This window comes from Dermacentor silvarum, chromosome 6 (genome assembly GCF_013339745.2).
Source record: "Dermacentor silvarum isolate Dsil-2018 chromosome 6, BIME_Dsil_1.4, whole genome shotgun sequence".
NCBI classification, from domain to species: Eukaryota; Metazoa; Arthropoda; class Arachnida; order Ixodida; family Ixodidae; genus Dermacentor; species Dermacentor silvarum.
This window is the reverse complement of record NC_051159.1, coordinates 131,994,560-132,018,852: the sequence shown is the minus strand read 5'-3', so window position 1 is coordinate 132,018,852 and position 24,293 is coordinate 131,994,560. Positions and strand designations below refer to the sequence as shown.

The window sequence follows — 24,293 nt, the reverse complement described above, 5'->3', positions numbered from 1 at the left end:
CAGCATCGGAAATCTTACCCACCTTCTCACCTTGCAACGTTTTTCTATATAAATACGCATTTGGTGCCGCAGCTAAACGTCGCCTCCCCTCCCTCCCTCTCTCCCGTCTCCCCACGGCCTTTTGCACGACAGAAGAAGTCATGTTTGCTCTCTATATATGGTGATTGTAAAGGAGGAAAGAGACGCTCAATTCTGCAGCCCTTCAGGGAGCATGGCGCAGAACGTGCGTTTGCTCTCCGACCTGCGTTCGCTCCCCGTGAAAGCGCGTGTCCCTCGCGCCCTCTCACTCGCACATACAGCGTCCGTAGCGCGGCGACGATTTCATCGCCGTTGACATCATACGGAACCTCACGGCGACGACAGAAATCCGCTTTGGAGTGTCCATATAATTGCTATCGCAATAAAAACAAACATGATTTCAGCATTATCATGTGTCCCTGCATTGCTTAAATGCTAATCGCATTACTGTCAACAGTCATCACGAGATGGGTCCTGCCGCAATGTCTTTTATCAGCAAGGCTTTCACTGTGGAGAGTAATACAATGCAGTCATCAGATGGAACAGTTAACCTGCCAAATCATTTGTGCTTGGCAAGACATGAATGCTCAGACAGACACCAAAGCAAGCAGGATAGAAAGACAAGACATGAAACTGCTCTTGTGCATGTCCGCCTTTGCATCCTGTTTACATTGTTATTGACTGCCATGTACATTCATCATCATTCATCATCATTCAAGTTCTTGAATGTAAGGAAATAAATAAGCTGCTACAAACCTTGCAACGTAGTCACCTGGTCCTGCAATGAGGTAATCTCTGCTCTAGATGACTCTCGCAGATTTTCCAGCTCAAACTTCAGTCGTTCTACTTCCCTTGTTCGTGCTTTGTACATCACCTCGAGCTGAACATAGCCATCTGAAAAAGATTGGTTCTTGCATGTTTCTGCAATTCTCAGTGCCTGATGGGCATGCGGTAACACTGAGCAAACCACCAACTGTGTAACATAAACGGACAGTAATGACAAATATTAGTAAGGATAACAAGTTGGAATACTTGGTTCTCATTAATATGGGTAATGCAAGAGTAACATAAAAGAAAACGACAGGGACAGGTAAAACAAGTGGAAAAGAAATGCTAGACTTACACTACTGATTTCACTTCATAAAAGGAGTTGTGGTTGATAATAGAGCACGCACCCTGCAGCAGTGGTCATGATGAATGAATGGCTTGGCTATCTCTGACAAAAGCTGCACAAGTGCCCACAGATTTTGAGAGCAGTGCACGTGACCTGCAATGTGCTCACCTGCTTCATTTGTCGAGGCAGACCCGTGGGGACGAGTGGGGTGTTGGCCATTCGGAGGTGCAGCTGGATTTTGGTGAATGCCGTTGCTTCCACCATTCAAGCCATCGCCCATGCCATGCAGCATCGGACTCCCAAGATCCGGGCCATTGGAGTAGTTGTCGGCATACATGTTGAGCTTGGGAACTTGAGTTCCAGGCACATTCTGGTGGATGCCCATGGCATAGTGTGGTGTGGAAAAAGGCTGCCTCACATAGTTCTGCGAGAAATTTCATTGCAAGCAGCTGCATTGGCTATGATGACCAGCATAAAGGCATGGAATGAAGAAAGTAGCGCAACACGTCAAGTGCGAGTATCATGCATTGCTGAGTTACAGAAATTTAGGCATGCCCGGGAACCCATTTGACCACGAAAGCTTTTGTTAGTGTTTGTATTGCCTGGCAGCAGTTTGTAGTTGCTGAATTTGAGGGTTTTTGTTTATTGAGCTTGCACACATCCCAATCATACCTTGCAGATCCGCATATAACATTTCAATATGTTGTTGCGCTGACTGTTGTAACGTGAGTTGGCTGCTTGTAGGATAGCCTTCATTTCGTCATGTTATGTTTGTAGATGTAATGTTGGGCAGTATTAGTCAATTCGTGGCATAAAGTTTTCTCTCGCTCAACCTCTGAAAATCCGATGCCCAAGAAAATTCTGTCTGAAACCACCTCACAATGACTGCCAACGTTAATGTGATTCGCACTGAAGCAACATAGCAACACACCATATTTCCACCACTGAAACGCGTCATGTATGAGGCATGTACTGCAGCCGGAGTCCACTCTCATGCTTCCCTCTGGATATGCTGCGCTATATAGCTAAGCCACTGAGAAGTCTGCGGACAGCACATGTCTGAACATATATCCAGAGACGATTGCTTGAATACTATATATGTATGACGCGGGTTTGATTCGGCCTAGCACTGAATAAATTTTAAAGATTTGTGTTGTCACTGAAAAGCAGCACATGCCACTGGTACATAGCAATTGAGCCAAGTTGCCATTAAAGAGGTTCATTGAAGAGCAGTCCATTCCCAGTGACCCAAATTGGCATCAAAGAGGTTCGTTATAGAGCGGGACATACACAATGGCACATACTCAGTGACTCAAGTTGCCACGAAAGAGCTTAACTGAAGAGGTGATTATTATATCTCGTTTTTTTAAAGCGCGCCCGGGGGAGGGGGGGGTTGTAACCCCCCCCCCCCCTGAGGCCAACCTTACCCCCCTTTTGTTTAACCCCTTTTCTTTCCTTACGCATTTGAGTACTGCACCTAAGATGTAAGACGCGCAATCGTCTGCACACTCGCAAAAAGCGCATTTTTTGACAATTTCCTGTGATGAAATTGAAATTAGTGCTGTTTAGGTGGTATTGGCAAACTGTCAACCCGCCCCCTGGCAGAGATCCTGGGTGCGCTACTGCAGTGACTCTTCCAGCAACTATAATGTTCCCAATGATTTCGCCTGGTTCAGAAACTCATCTGTATAAACTTGATGGAAGCGAGTACCCTTCTTGCCGCCTTACAGCATCAGAATACTTCCAACAGAAGGTGCAGAGACTGACGAGTATAACTTTCTCGCGAACAGGATTTATTTTTAATAATACTTGACGCAACAGTCGTAAAATCATAAAACAAGCCCAAATTCATAAACTTTATATAAATTTGGAAGATTTGGCACATATGCATAATGAAGATGTCTTCAGACAAACAAAAAACTGAATTACAAAACGTATCACAACTTTCTCTTCAAGCTCCTGTACCTTTACGCATACCACTTTGCCAGCTATCAGTAGCATTTACAAAGTGTAAAAGCAATATAGACTAATAACTTCACTCATTAATAATTTGATATGCATTTTAACCCTTTCCCTACCGTAGACGAGCTGAGCTAGTCCACATGGTTTGTACCGCTCCCACCAAAGACAAGCTGGGCTTGTCCACGCTGAAACAAGCGCTTGTGCACTGCTGCCTTCAAGCTGCCCTGATAAATTTTGCTTACCTAGTTCTCTTTGGCTTCAACAGATGGCGCAGTAAAAAAATAAAACTGTGCTCAAAGCTTGCATCTTGGCCGAAAAACGTTTCGATGCTGACACCTGGGATTTAAAAATGGCATCGTCCTCTGTGCGTTCGCGTGCCTGCAACGGCTCCACTCCAGAAAAAAAGAAAAAAAAAAGTTTGTTTGCGGACGTTTTGTTGGACTCGGACAGTGAAAAAGTTCAGTTCTCCTCCGAGAGTGGCAGCGACGATACTGACCAGCATATTTTCTCGGAATCATCGGATTCTGACGACAGCGTCTCGACGTGTTGGCAGTGGATGCCGATAGATGTAAAGAACCCCCCATTGCCGCCTCCTAGGTTTGTTTTCAAGGCCGCGCCTGGCATAACGGTACCCGTGATAGTATGTAAACTGCGCGCGGTATTACTACAGAAATTCGGACAATCTCCGCTGTGCAGTGCAGTGAAGCCCCCAACCTTCTCTCCATATTTTCAAAAAAAGAATACTATGCATGTATCTTATAAATAAAGTGGCCTTAAGGATATATTTTGGTTATTTCAAGATGTGTAGAATTAATTAGGCAAATAAACATTTTTTTATTTTTTTATTATTTTTGGACAAAAATCTCGGTAGGGAAAGGGGTTAAGTTTAACAACTTTATTTTTCACACTGGTCTTTACAGGATAGTAACTTAGAATGTTACTGTGGTTATTTAATCAAAATAATTATTTGACATTCCTACAGTTTCTCCTTTTCCTCGTTACCAAGACAACACTCAATTGTAAACATCTGCGCTCAACCCCACTCAGATTCTTTTGTAGTAGGACTGCTCTCGCCTGCTTTCTGCAATGCACTTGGGCAAACTTTATTGGTCTTTTTCAATAGCTTAGTGCCTAGCCTTATTATATATAGAGATTGCAAGCACCCTTACGTTATTCCTACCCATTCCCTTGAGCATTTTCCATTAATGCTGCCACAATAAAGCTGCAACAGCACAATGTATGCTATCATGAGCTGAAGAAATTACCTGTCCTTTCATACCCTTTTTCTACCTCACATTATAATTTGTGAAGGAGATAGTACCTTTACACATGTTGAGATTAAGAACTTACCTGCCCTTCTTGGTTTGGAGTAGAAGTCATCCCTCCATAACCAACAACCCCAGGGGGATTGAAGTACCTGGTAATACAGGACTCTGGTAAGCAAACAGAAGCTACTTTCAAATTGTAGCAATCAGATGTATATGTGTACTAAAAAAATTATGACGAACTTTGCAGTAAGGGCCATGAAGAAGCCTTAGCTGTACAGAGCACACCGTGGAGACCACTACACATAACATAGCAGAAACTACTGAGCACATACGCAGGCACCCACTATACACCATCTGTCCACTCCAGGTCACACAGTCAAGTTCTTTATTCTCTCAAATGTTATCGCCAGAAGCTGTGTGGTGAAATCGTTTTGTTGAACCATGGCTTCTGTGTTTTCTGCTTTACTATGCTTTGTTTCATTGCTTACAGCCACCATCACTTAATTTTTTCACTTTCACTTCTTACAGCTACTATCACCTATTTTGTTTTCACCTCAATGGTGATTCACAACTGTTTCACGCACGGTAGCATGAATCGCTTTAAGAAATTTTGTTTTAAAAATGTCACATTTTTTCATTGCATGTCACAAGAGGAAATCTCAACAGAATGATGTGACTCGAAACTGTTGGCCGAACTCAATATACTGCCATTTATTTCACATCTATACCTTCAACAGAAGAAAAGACGGTGTGTAATGAAGTCTATATGCAAGGCCAGGGTGCGAGGAAGAATGAGGGGATGGGTGAGGCCTGCAGCCTGTCCATCGTCTCTCCCCTCTTAGACCCCTGTCTCCTACCAAAATGCAAGACACACCTGTTGACCAACATTCAATCACCAGCAATTACTGACACTTATGCCTTCATGCAAAGAACAACAGCTATGCTCTGCTGGAAACACGTCAATATGGCAGATAACAGCAAAGTTCGCACAAGTTCCATTAATGATGGCTACACCTGCCAGTTCGCCCGCCGTGGTGGCTTCGTGGCTTTGACGGTCTGCTGCCAGGCACAAGGTGGTGCTTTCGATGCCCAGCCGACAAGGAGACAATCTAATGGGGGTGGAATGTTAAATTCTTGTTTACTGTGCGTTGGGTGCATGTTAAAGAACCCCAGGCAATCGAAATCAATCCAGAGAAATCCACTAAGGCATCTCTCATAGCCCATGTGTAGTTTTGGAGTCTTAAAGCCCATCGATGAATCTACATATTCTAGTTGGCCTATAAAAAAAAATGAAAGGTAAAAATGCAACCACAATCAAAATAGTGATAATTTTGCCATCAACATTATCAAGTTCTCGTGTGTCTCCTGTGGTTCAAACAAATGTGATTATAACTATATTTCTTTACTGTTAGTAATGTTGGTCAAGAAGGAAAGCTAAAGCAACTCACTGGTCAGCAGAAAGGTCTTCGTCGTCATCCGACAGTCCCTCCAGGTCATCAAACCCATTTGCAACTGCTTGTTGAAGCTATAACAAGAATTAAATTCAGATATCACTGTTGCACTGGTAGTGAACTACTGCACAACAATTTAAATATTGTAAGAGCATCTAAATGGCAGCTTTAACTTTTTTTTTTTCTTCATTGCAAGTAACAGGAATTTCGTATGCTAGTCATGAAAGTTGATACAGAGAATGCCTGAATGTTTACTAAGCATCAATTTCTTTGTGCACTTCCTTCATCAAATAATTTCTCATTCCTTTTCTAGATGCCAGGCAGTTGATGTAACATCACACTAAAGTGAATAGAGCATGTGTAAATGTTGCAACAGCTATGGTGTTGAAGGGATGCGAAAGACCATCACTAAACCAGTTTTGTAATGGCAAAGAAATCTTTCAAAACAAAGCAGTTGCTCTTTTGCTATTGCAGCCCAATTTATTCACACAACTGAAGTTAATATTCTTCCTCGGTGACCTTTTAATAGGCCTCATGTTAAATTCTGCAAGTAAGCCAACCTGCATACTTCCGTTTTATTAATCACGTTGGTCAACCCCACACTTCAAACAAAAGCAAAGCATGATCATGTGAGCTGGTGTCACCATTCACAGCTCATCACTCACTTAACACACATCCCAGAGCATTGGCAGCATTTTGGGCATGAGCTCAAGCATACTTGTACAGTTATGTGAATGTGTAGAAGTGTCTGCTTGCAGACTTTCACATTTGGTGCACTGCACAGTCTGTAATGACACATAGCAAGTTTCTCTATAGAACAAAATTTTTCAAGCTTTAGCCATAACAGCAGCCACATTTTTTGAGCAAATTTATGTGCCATGCTTCTGACATCACAGTGCTGTGAACAACACTTCTGACTGATTAAGAAACTGAAACTGCACTTCCCAAGAATCCTTTCATCAAATTAATTTTTGAAGGTTAACTCATTCCTTATCAGGCCCAAAGAAATCGATCAATTTGATAGACAATCTTTCGACCCGTTAAACATTTCCGTTGGAATTCTTCCAGGAGCAATGCCATGCACCGTATAAAATGACGACTGCACTTGACAATTTTCGGAACATTTGAGAGCGTGGAAAAATAAAACTTCTACAGGAGGTATAGTAAAAACTAGCCTCCAGTGCTCCTAGTACTTCCCCAATCAAAAAAAGCTAAATCTGAGGTTTGGTTGACTTGACAACATAATTTTTAGATGACTGCTTCTTTAAGCTTGTCAAATTTTCCAATCTGACGTTTATGCTGTTTTAATGACGTCTCAGACATCAGTAAATGTTCAGGAGAGTGTGTTATTTTGATGATTGTTTGACTAATATCACGTGCAACTTAATTTTTTTCCCGACAGTAGTTGCATTTATTCATCAGCATTCTGACAGCATATGTACAACTTATTATGAGCAATCCTTCCCATCACATGGAGTTTTCACTCAAACAAGAGCACGCAGTGGATTCCAGATCAACCTTCAGCAGGAGCTCGGTTAGCCGTCTAATCTCTTATTTCCTAAACAACACCTGTGCGAGTGCCTTTATTCATTGCTTTGCAATACTGTGCAACACAGTACATTAGAGTAAAGGACTGTACAGTACTGCACAAAGCATGTGAAGGCTCCAATGCCAGCTCAAGGCTCACGACTAGACCAGCTTGCTTGCACAGAAAACCCGGTTGAACACAATAATCAAGTATGAGCAGGCTTGTGCATGCTCCCCAACCTGAGAACCATTTCCTCGTGAGCCTAAAGAATGAACCAAAAAAAGGAACCAGGTGCTTGCTGCAATTTGCAAAGACAAATGGGCCCTGCGCTGTAGGCGCTTAGTCGTTTTCACATCTGCAAAAGTCAGGCTTTCTCGCATAGCATGGGCATCACTATGGCTAATATTCACACCGGCAAATCTGCATAGAATATTTTTTTTTGTGTAGTCTAACTTACATAAATTGGGAACTAGGAGGAAGGCACCATACTTTGCATATTACAGCTTTTTTTTTTTTTTTTACTCTCAGTACTTATGCTAAAACTTGCAAATTAATCATTTCGTCCATGCTGCTTGGGGTGATTCTTTGAAGTATCACAAAAGAATTATCTGAGAAAAATTCTCTGAGCAATTATTTCTGCTTTACTTCCACTCAAAGCATCAATGATAAGGATTCTATTTAATGTATCATGGTATGTGTTGCAACTAACAAGTCTTGAAATAAAATGTTAGAACATAAAAACACCAAAAATGAACACACTGCCAGTGGCAACTTGAAAGAAGAGAGTTAACAGTGACTACATAAACATTTAAAGAAACAAAATGAAGTCGATATATTGATGCCTCTACTTCTTAACTTACATCTGAACAGGTTTGTAGGATGATGGCCTTGTAAGATGACGCCCATCCCAAATAGCACTACAAGGTTTTGTGATTTGTGGTTAATACTCTTTATTAATGGGCTGTCAACTAAGCTCTGTATATTTAAGGCACAGCAGTTGCCCCATTAATATTCTATGCCGTAAATTACAACAATAAATACGTGGTAAACAAACAGACCTCTTCAGCCTTCTTTCTAACTTCTGCTGAAGCCTCGTCCTCTTCATCGTGGTCAATGTCAAACTTTAGTTCATCAGCGGCACCAAGCAAGCTCATGCCCGGCTCCACTAAAGGTGAACAGCAAACAACAGGTAAGTACTCACGTATAATAAAGCCGTTCTGAGAAATGGCAAGGTTTAGAACATTATCAAAACAAGAAGAAACAGACACATTGACAACAACAACAGATCCAACATTAAGGTGCAAATGGAACTGTTTCTCATGTAAAGCACAGGGTCATTTACACTCATCATAATGATGTGCGACATGGCAGCAGCTTGTTGCAATAACAAATCTGAAGACAGCAAAAGCACGTACAATAAAAGTAGATCATACTGTACTGTTTTAGTGCAATCCAATGCCAGTACTTTATCAAAGCGACTTTTTTTGAAGCCACACAGAAAAACTGCCAGAAATTATAAGGAAAGTGGCTCTTAGTTGCAGGATGTCCATGATTTATTTTGCAACAAAAGTGCAGGGATTTCTATTTTGACTGCGCCACACATTGGGGAATATACTCAATTTATTCTGAACAATGCAGGAAAGCACAGCACGAAAACAGAATACCGCACGAAACACACAATTGAATGCTACTTCCATGTAAAATTTGTGAGCCAGCAAGAGAGTTATTGGTTCGCATATATTTGACTGAATCTTATTTATTTTTTTCGTTCTTTCTTTCTTCTTCTTCTTTTTTTTTTTTTTTTTTTTTTTTTTGATTAACCTGCCCCGAGACTAGGAACCGCTGGTCTCCGGAGCATAGATTATTTCCCGCGGTGCCAAGCGTTGCAAAGCGAGTTTCTGATTACAAGTGAAGCATATTTCCCGGTGCATTTGTTTGACGCAGCGTTATGAAATACAACCCACGAACTTGCAAACGCAGGCAAAATGTGAATGTCAGGACGCTGGGTTTGTCCGTGAACACATGGTGAGCTGTTGTTGCTAATTACGATCAGTTGACATCGTTCTAAGCTTCACCCTTGTGTAGCCGATCATGCTTCGCATAGGCACTACTGAAGAGTGCAGTCAGCTGCCAATGCCAGGGGTCTAAAGGCATCACCTCCTATCTTTCAATACGATTGCTATATGCCCGCCAGTAACTGCGGCTGTCTTCTCTGCACAACAGCTCATTCAGATGACTTGCCCATATGTTTGCAATGCTCGTTTTAGTGAGATGATCCTTCACTCTGCAGGAAAAAAAGACACAAAGATCGCAACGAACGTTACCGAAAATCTTCTATAACGCAAGAAGAGCCAGGTATGAAAGGTTATTCACGTCTACAGTGATGCCAGCGCTAGGTACATGCTAGCGTGTTTGGGATCAATTCGCATAGATCAGTGCGTCTAGCCGCTTTCTCATCGGTATAGAACGTAGGACATCTCATCGATCGTCAATAACGCTAACTAAATATCCCCAAAACGCGAATACAGGTGCAAAACAATCGGTTACAACGCAATGCGCGCTTACTTGAGGCAGCCGGTCAGCCTGATGGCGGGCAGAAAACGTACAGAGCCTAGAGAGCAGGCTAGCGGTCTCGAGAAACTCGTGCCATCTGTGGAGAGCACAAACGAGGACAGCCGGGCAAGATAAAAAATGTAACAGCGTCGGCGAACTGGCTGCGCGGTAGCCGCATCTACTCAGTAAACAAAAATCTGAACATGATCGCTCGCGCCCGCACAAAACAAAACAGACGCCGTGATGCGGTTGAAGCCGCGAAGTCATCAGCACTTCTGCGAGCGTTACGTAAACCTTTTTTTTATTATTGTATTTTGCATTTTGTTCCTTGGGCCCGCTAATGTTCTTGTTTAACAATGTATTCATATTTTAATATCAACTACATTTTCTACTCAAATAAAAAAAATTATCTTGTGCATGACAATCTCGGAGGCCGCCGCTACCGTACCGCCGCTACGGTGGCTAGCCAGAGCAGGCAAAAATACATAGAGTTAATATACTGTCAGTATATTAACGCTATGCAAAAATAGCAGACGAATGCATCCACACTCATTTTCTTCGCTAGACCAACTTTGGAAACCTTGCCCTCAAGCTTTAACCTTGTCTTTCGAGAAAATTAACACCCTTGCAGCTATGATTCGAGTTCGTCGCGAGTCTAATGCAATGCTATGCAATGCCAAGTTGCAAGTCAAACGCGTTTGTAGCGCCCGTGTGCAGAAAAGCGATAAAAGCACGTTTTAACTGCGGCAAGACAACTTAAGGCATCCGTCAGTAAAGTGGGACACCGTGTTAGTCATGTACGGCAAAAAAGAACCTAGGCTAGGAGGCTTTCCTCAGATTCACCATGTGTGAGGCAACACCAACACCAAACATATATAAGACGCGCTTGATTATTAACTCTCCTTGACTCTTCTTCCTTTCTACAAGCCACTGGGCTGGACGCACGCCTTTAGAGCACGACCTCTCTAGAGTGTACTACCTCTCTTTAGAGATACCACAACGTTGTAAACTTGTATATACACACCTCCGCCTCTTATCATCATTCATCAACCCTTTTCCTCCCCGTCCTTTTTCCCCAAGTGTAGAGTAGCAGGCCAGAGCAAGTAACAGCTCAGGCCAACCTCTCTGCCTTTCTGTCAATAAATTTTTCTCTCTTGACTCTTCTTGGAATAAAATGTTACTTCGGGAACACATCCCTTCACCAGCACCTCTTTAGCTGATTAGGTGACGAGAGTTCCTAGATGTCAAGTTTCTGCAACGTTAAACGATTTCAGATCACAATTATTAATCACGCAAACACACCACAAATACGCACACAGAAATAGGAGGCTGTCGCATGTATCCTGAAAGGGGCAACATATACCCACCCACTTGAAAAGGAGAGACAAACGGGAGATGGACAGAAATAATTTCAGTGGCGATTTAGCAGTGAGAGAAATGCGTTAGCATTATGTTGCACCTCCTCAAGGCGCCGGACCCACGATTTAAACCGTGCTCACCACATTGCAAAGTGTTGTTCAGGAGCTCACTCGACACACACACACACACACACAGATATATATGCTCATGCATACATTATGTAACACATACACACGCTCTTTTAAGCTCTCCCATCACTTCTCTACCTCGTGGTCAGCTTCCCACACTACTTTGACAAACCTAAAGTTAATACATAAAAAAATGGACCACATCACATGACACACACAGCCAACATAGCAGCTAATGCAGACAAAGCGAAAGAGTATTTAATTTAAGCATCATCATCCACCTATTTTATGTTCACTGCAAAAAAAGTCTATCTGCATGCTCCGTTTCCCCAACGTCGCATCACCCGACACCATCCTATGCTTGCCAATTTCCTAATCTCATTACATAACCTAATACTTTACGCTCTTTGCCTGCATTTCCCTTTGACACAAATCCAGTTTCTCAGCCCACTGGTCTTTGGCTCTATGCATTACGAGATCTCCGGCAGCCGGAGATGGAGGCGAAATGCAAAAACGCCCGTGTGCTTGCGTTGTAGTGCACGTTAAAGAACCCCAGGTGGTGAAAATTAATCCGGAGCCCTCCACTACGGCGTGCCTCATAATCAGAACTGGTTTTGGCACGTAAAACCCCAGAAAGAAGAAGCATTACAAGATCTGCCCAATTCAGCTGCTTCCTACTTATTGATGTCTACAAAATTACCATCTACCCTCATTTGCTTTTTTTTTTTTTAATGAATGAACTTTATTTTTTCTCGTTCAAACGAGGGGATACTGGGACTAAAGGCACAGAGGCCTGACAGAGGTCCCAGCCCCCACAGTTACAACAGCGGTGATAACATACTTTTCTTCATTGTATTGAGTAAACCAAAAAAAAAGAACATTAGCACAAATGGTACCTATATGAACTTTTTATGTCACACATGCATACGTACAGATGTGAAAGAAACCAAATATCAATAACTAGTGATGTCTTCGGCGAGTAATAATGCACTAAGCTCTTTTTTGAACGAGCTTTCACAAGCTCGTTGAATCTATGCTGTCTTCCAGTCTCGAATTATTACACCTTTCATAATATGTTCCATCACTTCATGTGCAGTCATCAGTTTCTCAAATTACTTTGTCTTCTACACGTTTCAGAAGAAACATTGCCCCGTTCAGAGGTTTAAAAAGGAGGTCAAATCACACCATACCTGGTACGAATAACAAAGGAACACATCAAAATGCGAGTATACGACGAGACCACAACTTTTATTTGCAAACAGGACGTTTATCTGTCAATATGTACATGGTGTAGAGAACCATCACGCAAAAAATACATGGCATTCTGCATCTGGTCAGGGGTCATTCACTCTGTCTTGCCCACACTCTCTCACTTCACTCACTTGTGTGGCCACTGCACTGTCGTGCGCAAATAAAATTTTCCATAACTCACTCAAGGGAATACACTTTTAGGCCTGCCACACTGTGCCAACATCTCGTACAAGAGGCATTGTGCAACCAAATATGCGAGTACTAAAAAAAAAAAGACAGACAGACAGACATAACAAATCGAGGCTGCCTAATCAAATACCTGCCTAAAAACAAGATAATTTTTGTTTTTTATGTTGGAGCAGTAGCCACCAGCTATGAGCACATAGTGCAAAGCATTAATTTTTTGCCTTTATACGCCATAAAGAAGACAGCCAGACAACACCTAGAAAAAATGTGCAAACAAAACAAGACAAAAACAGTTTCGTCTGTGCCCCTATACAATGTTCGGTAAAGTACGCCAACATAACAAGTGGTCCAATACACCTTCACTTAACTAAGCACGAGAAATGTGAATGTTTCTGCGAGACTTTCCACACCATCAATCGGAGTACTATATCACCGGCTTTTGTGAAATATGACACGAGGTCAAACTTCGACAGCTTGCTTCTGCCAATTATCGAGTAAACTAGCTCACCAGCGTCTGCCAATCTAAGATTATCAGCAAACAACTTCACCAGGTTCTGAAAATTAGTACACTTCCATCAACGAATTCTAGTTCACCGGCTTCAATCAAGTCACAATCATCTATTCAAATCGGAGCCTACCTACAGAAGCATAAAAAAACATTTCCTACAGTTCAGTCTGCCAATTCAACTGTAACACCGAACTGCAATGCTGCTCAGCAACTTTGTGTAGCATAACTTCATTTACAAGCTAGATGCAAGGTGATGTAGGCGACCTCCATCAAATCCATTTCTGCACAAAGAACAAATGAAAAAGTGATAAACATACATTTTCTGGTGGCTACTACAGCTAACAGCATGAACGAAGAAAAGAAAATGAACTTCTCATTTTCGAAGAGCTCCCATTTCTCTCTCTCCTATGTGATGTTTTCAAGCACGTTGACCAAAAAGCATCAAAGATGCTTCTAAAGAAACTAGTGCCAAGACTGTTTCATGGCAAAACACTCTCCTGCTGCTTCGCTCTTCAATGAGCACACTGCAGCCCTAGTCCCCAGTCTCGTTAAATAATAACTCAAGCAAAATATGTACAAAACAACAACTTAAAAAGAAATTGAAGAACCCTCCCCAACAGTTTCCTCCTGGCTGCTGAAGTGCCGTAGACAGTGAGTGACAAGTCCATAAATTAGAGTGCAGCGTTTTGTGATCCATCAAAGCTCGGTGTGTTGGCCATCCTCGGGTTGCTCAGGCGTGGGCTCCACAGGTTCAAAGGGAACGGCACCTTCACCTTCTGCAAAAGTAGAGAGCAAGAGGCAATATCAGTGCACATTCCATGAAACAGTACGATTTGCTCTGCAATAGAAATGTTTCTTTACTCATCAACAATTTTCTGTGTCAAGGAAGGGAAAGTTACAGAGGCAAATATTTTGCACATGTTACTGCACAAAGTACAGTAAAACCTCATTCATATGTTTTAGAAAAAACGCATAAAAAAATGTACGATCCAAAGTCACTGAAAAAATTGGCAGGTTCAATTGTAGTTGATATCTACATAACACGAATCATTGCAAAACGAAACGCCGATGTGCGCCGAGCTGGTGTGGCCCGAGTGACCCAAGGTGCAAGCTGTCGTTTTTGCAGCTTCGGCAAGCTTATCTTTGCGCTCCTCGAATTCAGCATGGGTCAGCAGCTTCTTCGGGCTGGGCATTTCGGAGGCAAGTTTTGACGTACATACTCAGCGTGAATCGTTGTGGCAGGAGACGCCGACACGTGTCAAGCTGGCAGGGCCCACACGGCCCGAGATGCACATTGTCATTTTTCTATAGCGTAGCGTTTTTAAAACGAAATCAAGCTGGTGGGCTCCAACAGAATACGATGAATACCCCAGAGGGAAACACGACGCTCCCTTCGCGCCGCCTGCTGAAGGGAACAATGATGCGTTTGGGTTATCGCATATTAAAAGCGTGCGGTACGCTTCCTATGCCACTATGCCACGCACGCTATGACACAAATAGGTGAAGATGGTTATCGCAATACAGTTGGCGGAAATATCTGTGAATGCGGCATGCGACGACCCGCAAGGAGATTTGCTGGTACCGGAATAGGAAAGTAAATGCATGCTGGCGTTTTCACGCGACACAGGCAGGCGAGTACAGCAGGGAAGCTGCTGCAGCAGGCAGCTACTTACCGTTTTCAATCATGCGCACCTCCTGCCTTTTCTTGTTTACATGGGATCTAGCGGCTGGAAAATGTATCATGCGATCGCACTTTGGCAATGTACTGAACATTAGTGCCAAAAGATAGTGTTTTCCGGGAACGTATCAACTGGTAAAAAAAGTTAACTGTATTGAGTCAATTTTTGTGCGCTCAATCATGAATGTTGGCCTTGGAAAATCGTACATAGTGGGATTGTATCAACGAGGTTCTACTGTATTCCAGCAGACTCTGACAGTACTTTCTTTTATACTGAATCAGCGTAGCTTACATGTGATGGTTTCTAATTTGCCAAAACGAAGAGAAAATTGATGAAATAGCAATCAGATATAACAGTGTGGGCTGTATTTTAAGTCTTATTTTAATATAAGGGCTATAATACAGCCACACCTCGATATAATGAACCTTGATTTAACAAAATTTGTGATGTAATAAACTATTTTCATTTCCCGATCTTAGTTCCATTGAAAACCATGCATTTTTTCTCACGATCTAACGAGGTAATTTCCTGACAAGATTTCAATTTAACAAAGTTTGGGCCATTTCAAGCATCTACTTGTAGCCTGTATGATTGGTAAACCTAGCAAAAAAACTAGAAAAATGTTGGCCGAGGCAAAAGTTATGTGCAAGCCTTCTACCGCATGGAAAGACCCTCGAGCGTCTGTCCTGTCAAGTTTTTCTTCACCCCTGCCGTTAAAGCACTCGTACTTTTACGAATATTCATATATTTTGACACTTCAAGGGCTGCGGGCACTAAGCACAGTTACCGTGGCATCCAAGATTTACGGTGCCACACGACGCAACAAACGCACATATGAGAGGCCCGTGAGCCAATCCGATGAATTGCTCTCAGCGCAATCTGCATCGCACGCGCCGGCACTCATAACTTCACTATTATGGCTTGACCTTCTTGCAATTTCTTTACAAGTGCTTACCGATTTACTGCTGAAACTTAAAACTTTGAATTAACGAAATTCGCTGATTTATAATGAAGTTTTTGCAGCATGTACAATTCCGTTATATTGAGGTTTGACTACATATACATGTACAAGATGCTTATGTTTTTTGTTACCCAGCTTAAATGGGAATGAGACTGTGGGCCTATTTTCAGGAGCACTGTCACTCATTGTACTTTGCCTCCATAGCATTACCTTCATTGCCACAGAAAGATGTTTGTGAGTGTAGGCATCACTTGTTCCATTGCCAGTCTATTACAGTGAAAACTGTGACTTAGGCATACGAAAATGTCACAGAACTATAGCCCTCATTGTGCTCATGCAGATCTCCTCTAGACATGACACACACACACAAGAAAAACAACATCACCTTTTAGCAACAAATTAGTGTGCACTCAGTAAAGGACAAATTGAGCTAGGACGCACTCACACACTGCTCCCTTGTGGGCTTCTTTATCAGGGTGAGGAAAGCTACTAGAAACTCGCACTACTTTTGTTTTTTTTTTCTAATTCTATAACGGCTGTGTTGCACATTCTTTTGCACAGTGCTTGTTCCACTGTTTCCGAGTGCTTCAAGAAGTGCCAACTGGACCAATCTTCCAGCCTTCCACGGCTCTTACCTGTTGCTGGCTGTTCCACTGGCACTGGCCCCTCAGGCATCTCGACATCGGCCACAACCTCTTCTTCAGCCTCTTTTGCAGGTTCTAGAAGAGGAAGAATAGGAGAAACTTCTGAACAACATGCGAGATAAGCAGTTGTTATACTAGAGCAACATTACACAAAGTACAAGACCTTAGATGTGTGCGCAACTTCTAGTAAAACTAGAAAAGCTTCTAGCGCAAGGCACCCCCCATGCTGACCTCGCACAGAGAACAGATCCTACAGAAGGTGGTGCACTCATATAATAGAGTTTAACGTGTTCAATGAGGCATGGTTTAGTTTCCTGTTCTTTTCATAAGTTCGCATGTTCAAGCTGTTCATTATCTTTAATGTTAAAGATGATGACATTTCAAGGGCAAAATAAAGATGCTTCTCACAAAGGTAACATTGCGATTAAACCCTGCGCTGCTGTTTTCCACCAGCACAGCTGGAGCATCACTGCTTCTGAAAAAGGCTTACTGAATCATTAGTAAACAATTTCGTATACAATATACAGTAGAACCTTGTTCATACGTTTCGGGGAAAAAAATGCACTTGAAATAACGTACTAACCAGGAAAACATACGATCCAAAGTCACAAAAAAATTTGGGAAACTCTACTATATAACTGACATCGTATATGAAGCGTTGCAGGCAATCGTTAAAGCATGATACGCCGGTTTGAGCGGCCCCAGATGAAAGTTCACGCTGAGTAGTACGTTTGCGCTCCTCAAATTTGGCCATGGGTCAGCAGCTTTTTTTGTGAAGTGCATTTTATCGGGAAGTATTGAGTAGGCGACAGGAAACCGAGATGAAATCGGGTTGATAGGTAATGCCAGAATACTATGTCAACAGAGCAAAACATGATGCTCACTTCACGCCACCTGCAGCAGGAAATGGCAGTGCGTTTGGATTATCGCCTATTAAAAGCGTGGAGTACACTTCCCAGCACTATGTCACATGTGCTGCGAAAGAGATAGGTGAAGATGCTCATCTCAATAGGATTGGCGGTGACAGCTGTGAATGAGACATTCAACAACCTGCAAAGAGATTTGCTGGTACCGGAAGAGGAAACCCGAGTGCCTGCTGGCATTTTCATGCGATAAGGGCGGAGAAGTACTTTACATGGGATATACAGTATAGACCACTTATAACGTAACCGCTTATAGTGCAGGACCGGATATAGTGCGGTCTTTTCAGACTCCCGTTAATTTTCCCATAGCACTCCATGTATACACGTATCGCTTATAGTGCAGTTGCGGGAAACGAAATACCGGTTACAGTGCGGCTGCCTGGGAGTACGGAAGTCAGCGGAGACGGCGAACGCTCCCCTCAAACGGGCGCCCCAAGGAGTGCTCGAGGAAGAAAAAGACGAAGTGGAGGAGAAGGGCACGTGGTGCGAACGAACAGCCGAACGAACAGAACGAAGGCTGAAACCAGAATTTTGAGTGCGAGTCAAATCGTGAAATATCACAGCGCGCATAGCGAGCGAGGGCCACGAAACGGCCAACGCGCACTTCACGATAACGGCAGTAAACGAAACTTCAGCGAGCGAGCGGGTGGCACCGGCACAGCACGGTGAAGGGCGCACGCGGAGGCCGTGGAATGTGAGGGAGGAGGGCAGCAGGGAAGCGGATTTCGCCTTGGCAACTCCGCCGCTTCGGTGGCTCCCCTCACCCTCCCTCGTAGCTCCCTCACTTTCGAATGCCCGCCGCCGTGCAGGCGCCGCCGCTACAGCCGGCCCGGCGCCAGCTCGCCGAAGTTTCGTTTTCTGCCATTATCGGGTAGCGGACGTTTGCCGGCGTGGGTAGTTTCGTTGGCTGGCCTGGGACAGCGCCGTGCTTCCCTCTGCGCCGTAGCCGCAGTGTGCAAGGTCAACACGTGACTAGAAAGTAGAGGAAGCATAAAGGAGAAAGAAGGGTTCACTGCCGTTTTCTACGCGTGGCTACGGTAGCGTGGCTGAGACGTCGGCACGTACACGCATGTTCCGGCGCAACGCAGAATCGGCGACCTTGCCATTTGAGAGAGGGTGAAATGTCCGCCGCATTTTTTCTTTTTGGTCTGTGCGTGTGGACATTGAGGGGTCTCCCCTAAGCTTTTACTCTATGGCGGTGCCGGAGCAATGCCGGTCGGAGGCGCCGCTGCGTGATTTGGTTCGAATTAACGAGATTCGACTGTAAATTGAATGCAAACGTTCTAGCCTCATTCCTTGACTGCCGCATACGCGTGGCGGCTCGGTGCATATGTTTTGCATATGTGCGGGCCTTGAAAATTGTTGCTTTGGTTATAGTGCGGTACCGCTTATAGTGCGGATATTCGCGACTCCGGCGACTTACGTTATAAGCGGTCTACATTGTAGAAGCCAGAACACTTATCATACGATCACTGTTTGACAATGTACTAAATGTTAGTGCCGAAAAATCACGTTTTCCAGGAACATATTAACCAGCAAGAAAGAACCACAACTGTATTGGGTCATTTTTTTGTATTCTCAATAGCAAACGTCGGCACCGAGAAATTGTATGAAACAGGAATGTATCAACGAGGTTCTACTATAGAAGACGTAGTGAACTGTACAGCTCATCGATATGCAAAAATAAGCGGCTAGAATGGTATAAAATTTACTCAAGGAATATAAGGTTACTGTAGTAATCCTAATTTCTGCGAAACAGAGTATATGAGCGGTCAACGTGATGACAAGGCTCACCTGGAGTTTCGGGCTTCTTGGTCGTTGGTTTTGGCGGTGGTGCCCGCTGGGCCTTGTTCAGCAGGTATTTGGTCTCACGGTCCAAAAGTTGGATCTTTTCAAAGATCATTCGCAGGGTCATCTTGGGTGCCTCATGCAGCGGAGTCTGTGCCTGTATCGTCACTTGCTCTGCTTGCCAGTCCTGTTGGATAAAGCCAAAACGAAACTCGAGCCAAAATACTATAGCACACTAATGCTGGTAGGACAGTACAGTAAAAGCTCGATGATACGAATCTCACGGGGTCACGAAAAATATTCGTATTAGCCGAAATTCGTATCATCGAAACAATTAAAACTACTGTCGAATCTCGATAATTCGAACTCGAAGGGGCCCGAAAATTTGTTCGAATTAAAAGGACGTATTTTTGAAGTATTCGTGCACCATAGCACGATGCACGAACGGTGCGAGTCGTGAAATATCGCGGCGCGCAAGCGCATAGGAAGCGCGGGCCACGAAACTGCCCACGCCGGCTAACGGTCGCTTCCCGATAACGACAGAAAACGAAGCTTCAGGGAGCGGGCGAGCGGCGCCGGCACACGGGTGCGCGCGGAGGTGAGGGAGGAGGGCGGCAGGGACGCGGATATGGCCGCGTCAACTCCGCCGCTTCGGTGGCTCCCCTCGCCCTCCCTCTCAACTCGCTCGTAGCTTATTTTAGCCGCCCCCTGAAGTTTCGTTTTCTTCCGTTATTGGGAAGCGAGCGTTTGCGAGCATGGCAGTTTCTTTGGCCCGACTGTGCCTCCGCCGCTGCTTCCCTCTGCGCTGCTGCCGCAGCGTGCAAGGTCAACATGTGACTAGAAAATAGAGGAGAAGGGTTCACTGCCATTTTATCCGCGTGGCTGAGACGTCGGCACTAGTGTGTGCTAGAATACGGTTGTCTAGAACACTCTAGTCGGCACGTACACGCTTGTTCCGGCGCGATGCAGAAACGGCGACCTTGCAATTTGAGAGAGGGGGAAATTTCCGCTGCGGGTTCTTTTTTTTTTTCCCCCCGTTCCTTCGCGCGCGTCATTGAGGGGTCTCTCCTGAGCTTTTGCTCTATGGCGGTGTCGGAGCAATGCCGGTCGGAGGCGCCGCCGCGTTATTTGGCGCGCTGCTAAGAGCATTGTCGGTACGCGGTATGTTCGAAGTAAGCGTGTTCGAATTAACGAGATTCGACTGTAGCTAAATTAAAGAGTCAGAGGTGAACTCACTCAGGCACATGTACGTAAAAAGCATTTATTTCTTGAAGCGCCACCGCTTCAAACTCTTCGCGCCCAGTCGCGGAGTCCGCGCTGTCCGGCGCCGCGCCTCCGCACCAAAAGAGAAGGAGAGAAAGCGCGTGACTGCGCGCTGTTCTCTTTCGCGGTCGTCGGTGGGGCGGCGTTTATTCGTATCAACCGACGCAGGCTGAAAATCGATTCGTAACAACCGTTCTCTAGCACGTTGCAAAGTAATGGGGCTCGGCCGGGACCACAGAAAAATTCGTATCATCCGGAAATTCGTATTAGCCGTGATCGTATCATCGAGCTTTTACTGTACTCCATTACAACTGTGATTGTTGTTTCCGAGTTATAAGTGTTGTAATAATGTGAATGTCTAAGCTAAATTGCTGCATCACTTATAACAATTCTGGTAGAGCCAATTCTGGTAGAGGATTGGGTTGCCACAAACACACAGCCACATCAGCAGGAAACTGTGCACACTGCACCATCAGCGCCAGAATGAGTGCTGTGAAAAGGTGACCAGCAACGTCTACACCATTTTCCCACTGCTTAGCAAATGGGTCTCGGAAGCCATCTTGCATGGCTTGCCACATGCCACCAGTCAAGGAGACCAACAACAAGTGGCGAAGAGATTGTTTCACAAAGAGAAAAATCTACATTTTGCATGCAGCATCATTGCAGACTGAGTGTGCTCCAATTTATACTAGACAAAACAGCAAAGTCTTGCCTACGAACATGATATTGTACGAAGCACACTGAAATGGCACGTTTGTTCAAAGTTTTAGTGTGAATGAGAATGCAGCACATCTGGAAAAGCCATTTATAAGAACTCAACAATTTGTAGATGCAGACAGCACATGCACTGAACTAAAACACTATGGTCTGGGCTCTCTTCAAATCATACTTTTTGTCCGTGTTATACTTTCTGCGCAGCAACAGCACAACCCACAGCAACCTATCCCACTTTACCAAGAATCGAGTCTCGATTGTTCGATAAATCTTCTGCAAGAACTGCCAAAGATAAGTCTTATCTACACATCCTGCTACGAACTTTGAATGCCAGTAACAAAAGCATGCGTGCCAGTTTTATTTCAGCGTTGCAGCAAGTTCCAAGTATGTGTCTTTTGCTACCAGAGAGGAGCACTGAATGTGAAGGTAATTTCTATGCAATATCAATGTACCTGTTACACCTGCTTCCTATGTCATGTTATGGACCTGCGATCAGTTTGCTGTTAGGACATAGAACAAATAAAAAAATAGCATTAAAAGAAATTTTTCTCCAATTCTGACCTAAACTGTTAACAGGGTCTGTTCAAAAACAAAGCTTTTCTTATCAACAGATATGTGTAGGTACTTGTTTTACTTACACAAAGTGACAACATGACCGAAATGCCATAATAAACTGTGCGAATACAAAACACATTTACCTTGGTTTCATTGATGATCCTGGACAGCGTTTCAATCTCGACAGGAGTGAAGACCTGGTCCTGGAGGCCAGTGATGGCCGACAGATAAACCTCGCTGGCATTCAACATGTTGTTCAGAGCAACGAGGGCTCCTGGTCGCTCCCGGTGTTCTTGGACGCGGTCGAACAGGTCCTTGACAAGCCGCGTCAATCCAGAAAGCTTTTCCTTGAAGGTCTATGTAAAAAAGTATGTGGTTATCTTCAGTTAAGTACTCGCAATACATGCATTCTGATCATTTTTGACGCCACATTTTAAAACTGGCACTCTGTGTGATTAAGTTGCATGCAGAATGCACAACATACCTTAACTGCCCTTGTCAGCAAAGTATTTATGCAAGCACAGCTCTCCAAGACAAACTGAAGGCTTGTCAGTGAAGAGGGCATTGACAAAAAGATTATTTTTCACTTCAATAATATTTGCTGCTTAGCAGGTTATCTTTGACATTAAGCTTATGAAAACTTGCTCAACAACTAAGTTCACTCTCTAGCAAAATTTGTGCCAATGGAGTTTCTCACAATCGCATCATTATACCCATTTTAACTCATGCACATCATTCAGCAGAGATGACGCACACTAAAACTGGAAGCAGTGCCACTTCAGCTCAGCTCGTTTTACAAATTCTATATACACACTACAATTACATTTTTATGCCTGGATACCTACCATCCATATGAAGTGCTTAACATGCGTAGCAATCCTTCATTAAATGGCTGCACTGTTAAGATCAATGTATAGTACAAGTTTCACCACTCTATTTACCGAACTCTCCATTCTACCACGCCACAAGCATCGCCTTTCTTCATCACTCCTGCTGTGCTCGTAACATAATGGGTACCACAACACATGAAGCATTGCTTCAATAACTGAAATGCTACGTAGCAAGCGCATTCTTGCCTTGGTCTCAGCGCTATCCGATTCGTATTCGAGCCAGTCAGAGCCCTCTGTCAGCTTGGCAATGATGTTCTGGCGCTCCTCCTCAGTGGAGGCCTTCTCGTACTCATCACTGTACATCTTGTCCTTGGTCTCGTGCAGGAATGACTCCAAAGCGTTTCTAGCATGGTCCCTGGCAAGCTTGGCCCTGTCCTTGCTGTCCAGATCAGAGAGCCTGCAAACCAATAGTTATCCAATAAAGCTTCGGAAAATTTTGCCTTTCCTTTCTTTTTTGGAACAAACATACATTTGGGCACCTATTTTTTGTTGCTTTCATTTCAGTAGTTTCAGAATGAAAAACCTTGAAGACAGTCTGTTATATGCCATACCAAAATGACGGGTCTGATGACAATGACAGCAAGCAACTGCAAGCTAATCGTGGCTGCATGCAATTAAAAAAAGAAAGGATGTTAATCAGAAGGGTAAGCCTTCAGGTATATTAGCTGACTTCAAATAAATTGCTTCTGCAGTACAGTACTAAGCATAAATGTGTTTCAGAAAACAGTGCCACATTACAGTACCTGTCCAACAATATGTTCCTTTAATGTTTTAATACAAATTACATGTCCAATTGCACACAGCAATGTGAAAAAGAAGTTAAAAGTGGGAACTAGAAATTGAAAATGCATCAAAGTTAACAGCATTCATAATGTAACTGTCCTATGTGTTGTCAAAAAGGCATTGCAAATTTCTCACAGCTTAGTTTTCATTTGACCCGTGACATTTCCTATTAAATCGCTATAATAATGCTTATAAGTAGAAATAAATTGGCAAAGGACGACGTGTTCTTTGCTTAAGTCCTCAGATATGAGCGTTCTTCATTTGCTATTAGTGTAAGTTGCTGCAGAGCCACTTGCAGTCACAGCTACGTACCTGTCAACACTCCCAAATTTTTCGTAAGGTTTCTAAATTTGGGCTGGTTTTACGATTTTACGCAAGTTGCACCAAATTTTAGCAGATATTCTGTTCGTGAAAGTTTTCGCTCTTCCAACTTTGCAGATATTTTCGCAAATCTTCAGACAGTGAAAGGACAACAGAGGGATACTTGCTTCATGCAGGTTTAGCCACACAAGTTTCTATACCAGGTAAAATTGGCAATGATAAGGTTACTGCAAGTCACTGACTTATCTCAAAAACAATGTGCTGCTTGTCAGTTTAACCCTTTATAGATAAGTGTTGCCAACAGGCAACAAACCAGAAAAGACAAAAAATTTTCTCCTGCAGAGTTTCGGTATTGAGTAAGAAGTTTCTGGCTAAATGTCATCAACTACTGAATGGCACGCAGCAAGCTCCATTTCTTGGTTTAGAGCAGGAAAAAAGGGCGAGGA

At 43.5% G+C, this 24,293-nt stretch overlaps 2 protein-coding genes across 4 annotated transcripts in view; both read right to left on the bottom strand.

The window, feature by feature from the left end:
* Positions 1–10,139, bottom strand: part of LOC119456016 (centrosomal protein of 152 kDa-like) — a 38,804-nt gene extending 28,665 nt beyond the window's left edge. Inside the window, exons 1-6 of one of the 2 annotated variants that reach the window (XM_049669502.1) lie at positions 9,907–10,139; positions 8,400–8,506; positions 5,811–5,887; positions 4,445–4,511; positions 1,301–1,556; positions 775–912 (exon numbers count right to left, since the gene is read on the bottom strand). In XM_049669502.1, the coding sequence (XP_049525459.1) occupies positions 775–912; positions 1,301–1,556; positions 4,445–4,511; positions 5,811–5,887; positions 8,400–8,506; position 9,907 (646 nt within the window). In that variant the 5' untranslated portion in view covers positions 9,908–10,139. The remainder of the gene's footprint in view (positions 1–774; positions 913–1,300; positions 1,557–4,444; positions 4,512–5,810; positions 5,888–8,399; positions 8,507–9,906) is intronic. The other variant, XM_037717605.2, reaches the window with a different exon arrangement.
* Positions 10,140–12,610: 2,471 nt separating this feature from the next.
* Positions 12,611–24,293, bottom strand: part of LOC119456017 (hypoxia up-regulated protein 1) — a 38,173-nt gene continuing 26,490 nt past the window's right edge. For both annotated transcript variants that reach the window (XM_037717608.2, XM_049669503.1), the window contains 5 exons: positions 22,930–23,140; positions 21,997–22,209; positions 19,328–19,508; positions 16,602–16,685; positions 12,611–14,102 (listed from right to left, as the gene is read on the bottom strand). In XM_037717608.2, coding sequence (XP_037573536.1) covers positions 14,023–14,102; positions 16,602–16,685; positions 19,328–19,508; positions 21,997–22,209; positions 22,930–23,140 — 769 coding nt within the window. In that variant the 3' untranslated portion in view covers positions 12,611–14,022. The remainder of the gene's footprint in view (positions 14,103–16,601; positions 16,686–19,327; positions 19,509–21,996; positions 22,210–22,929; positions 23,141–24,293) is intronic.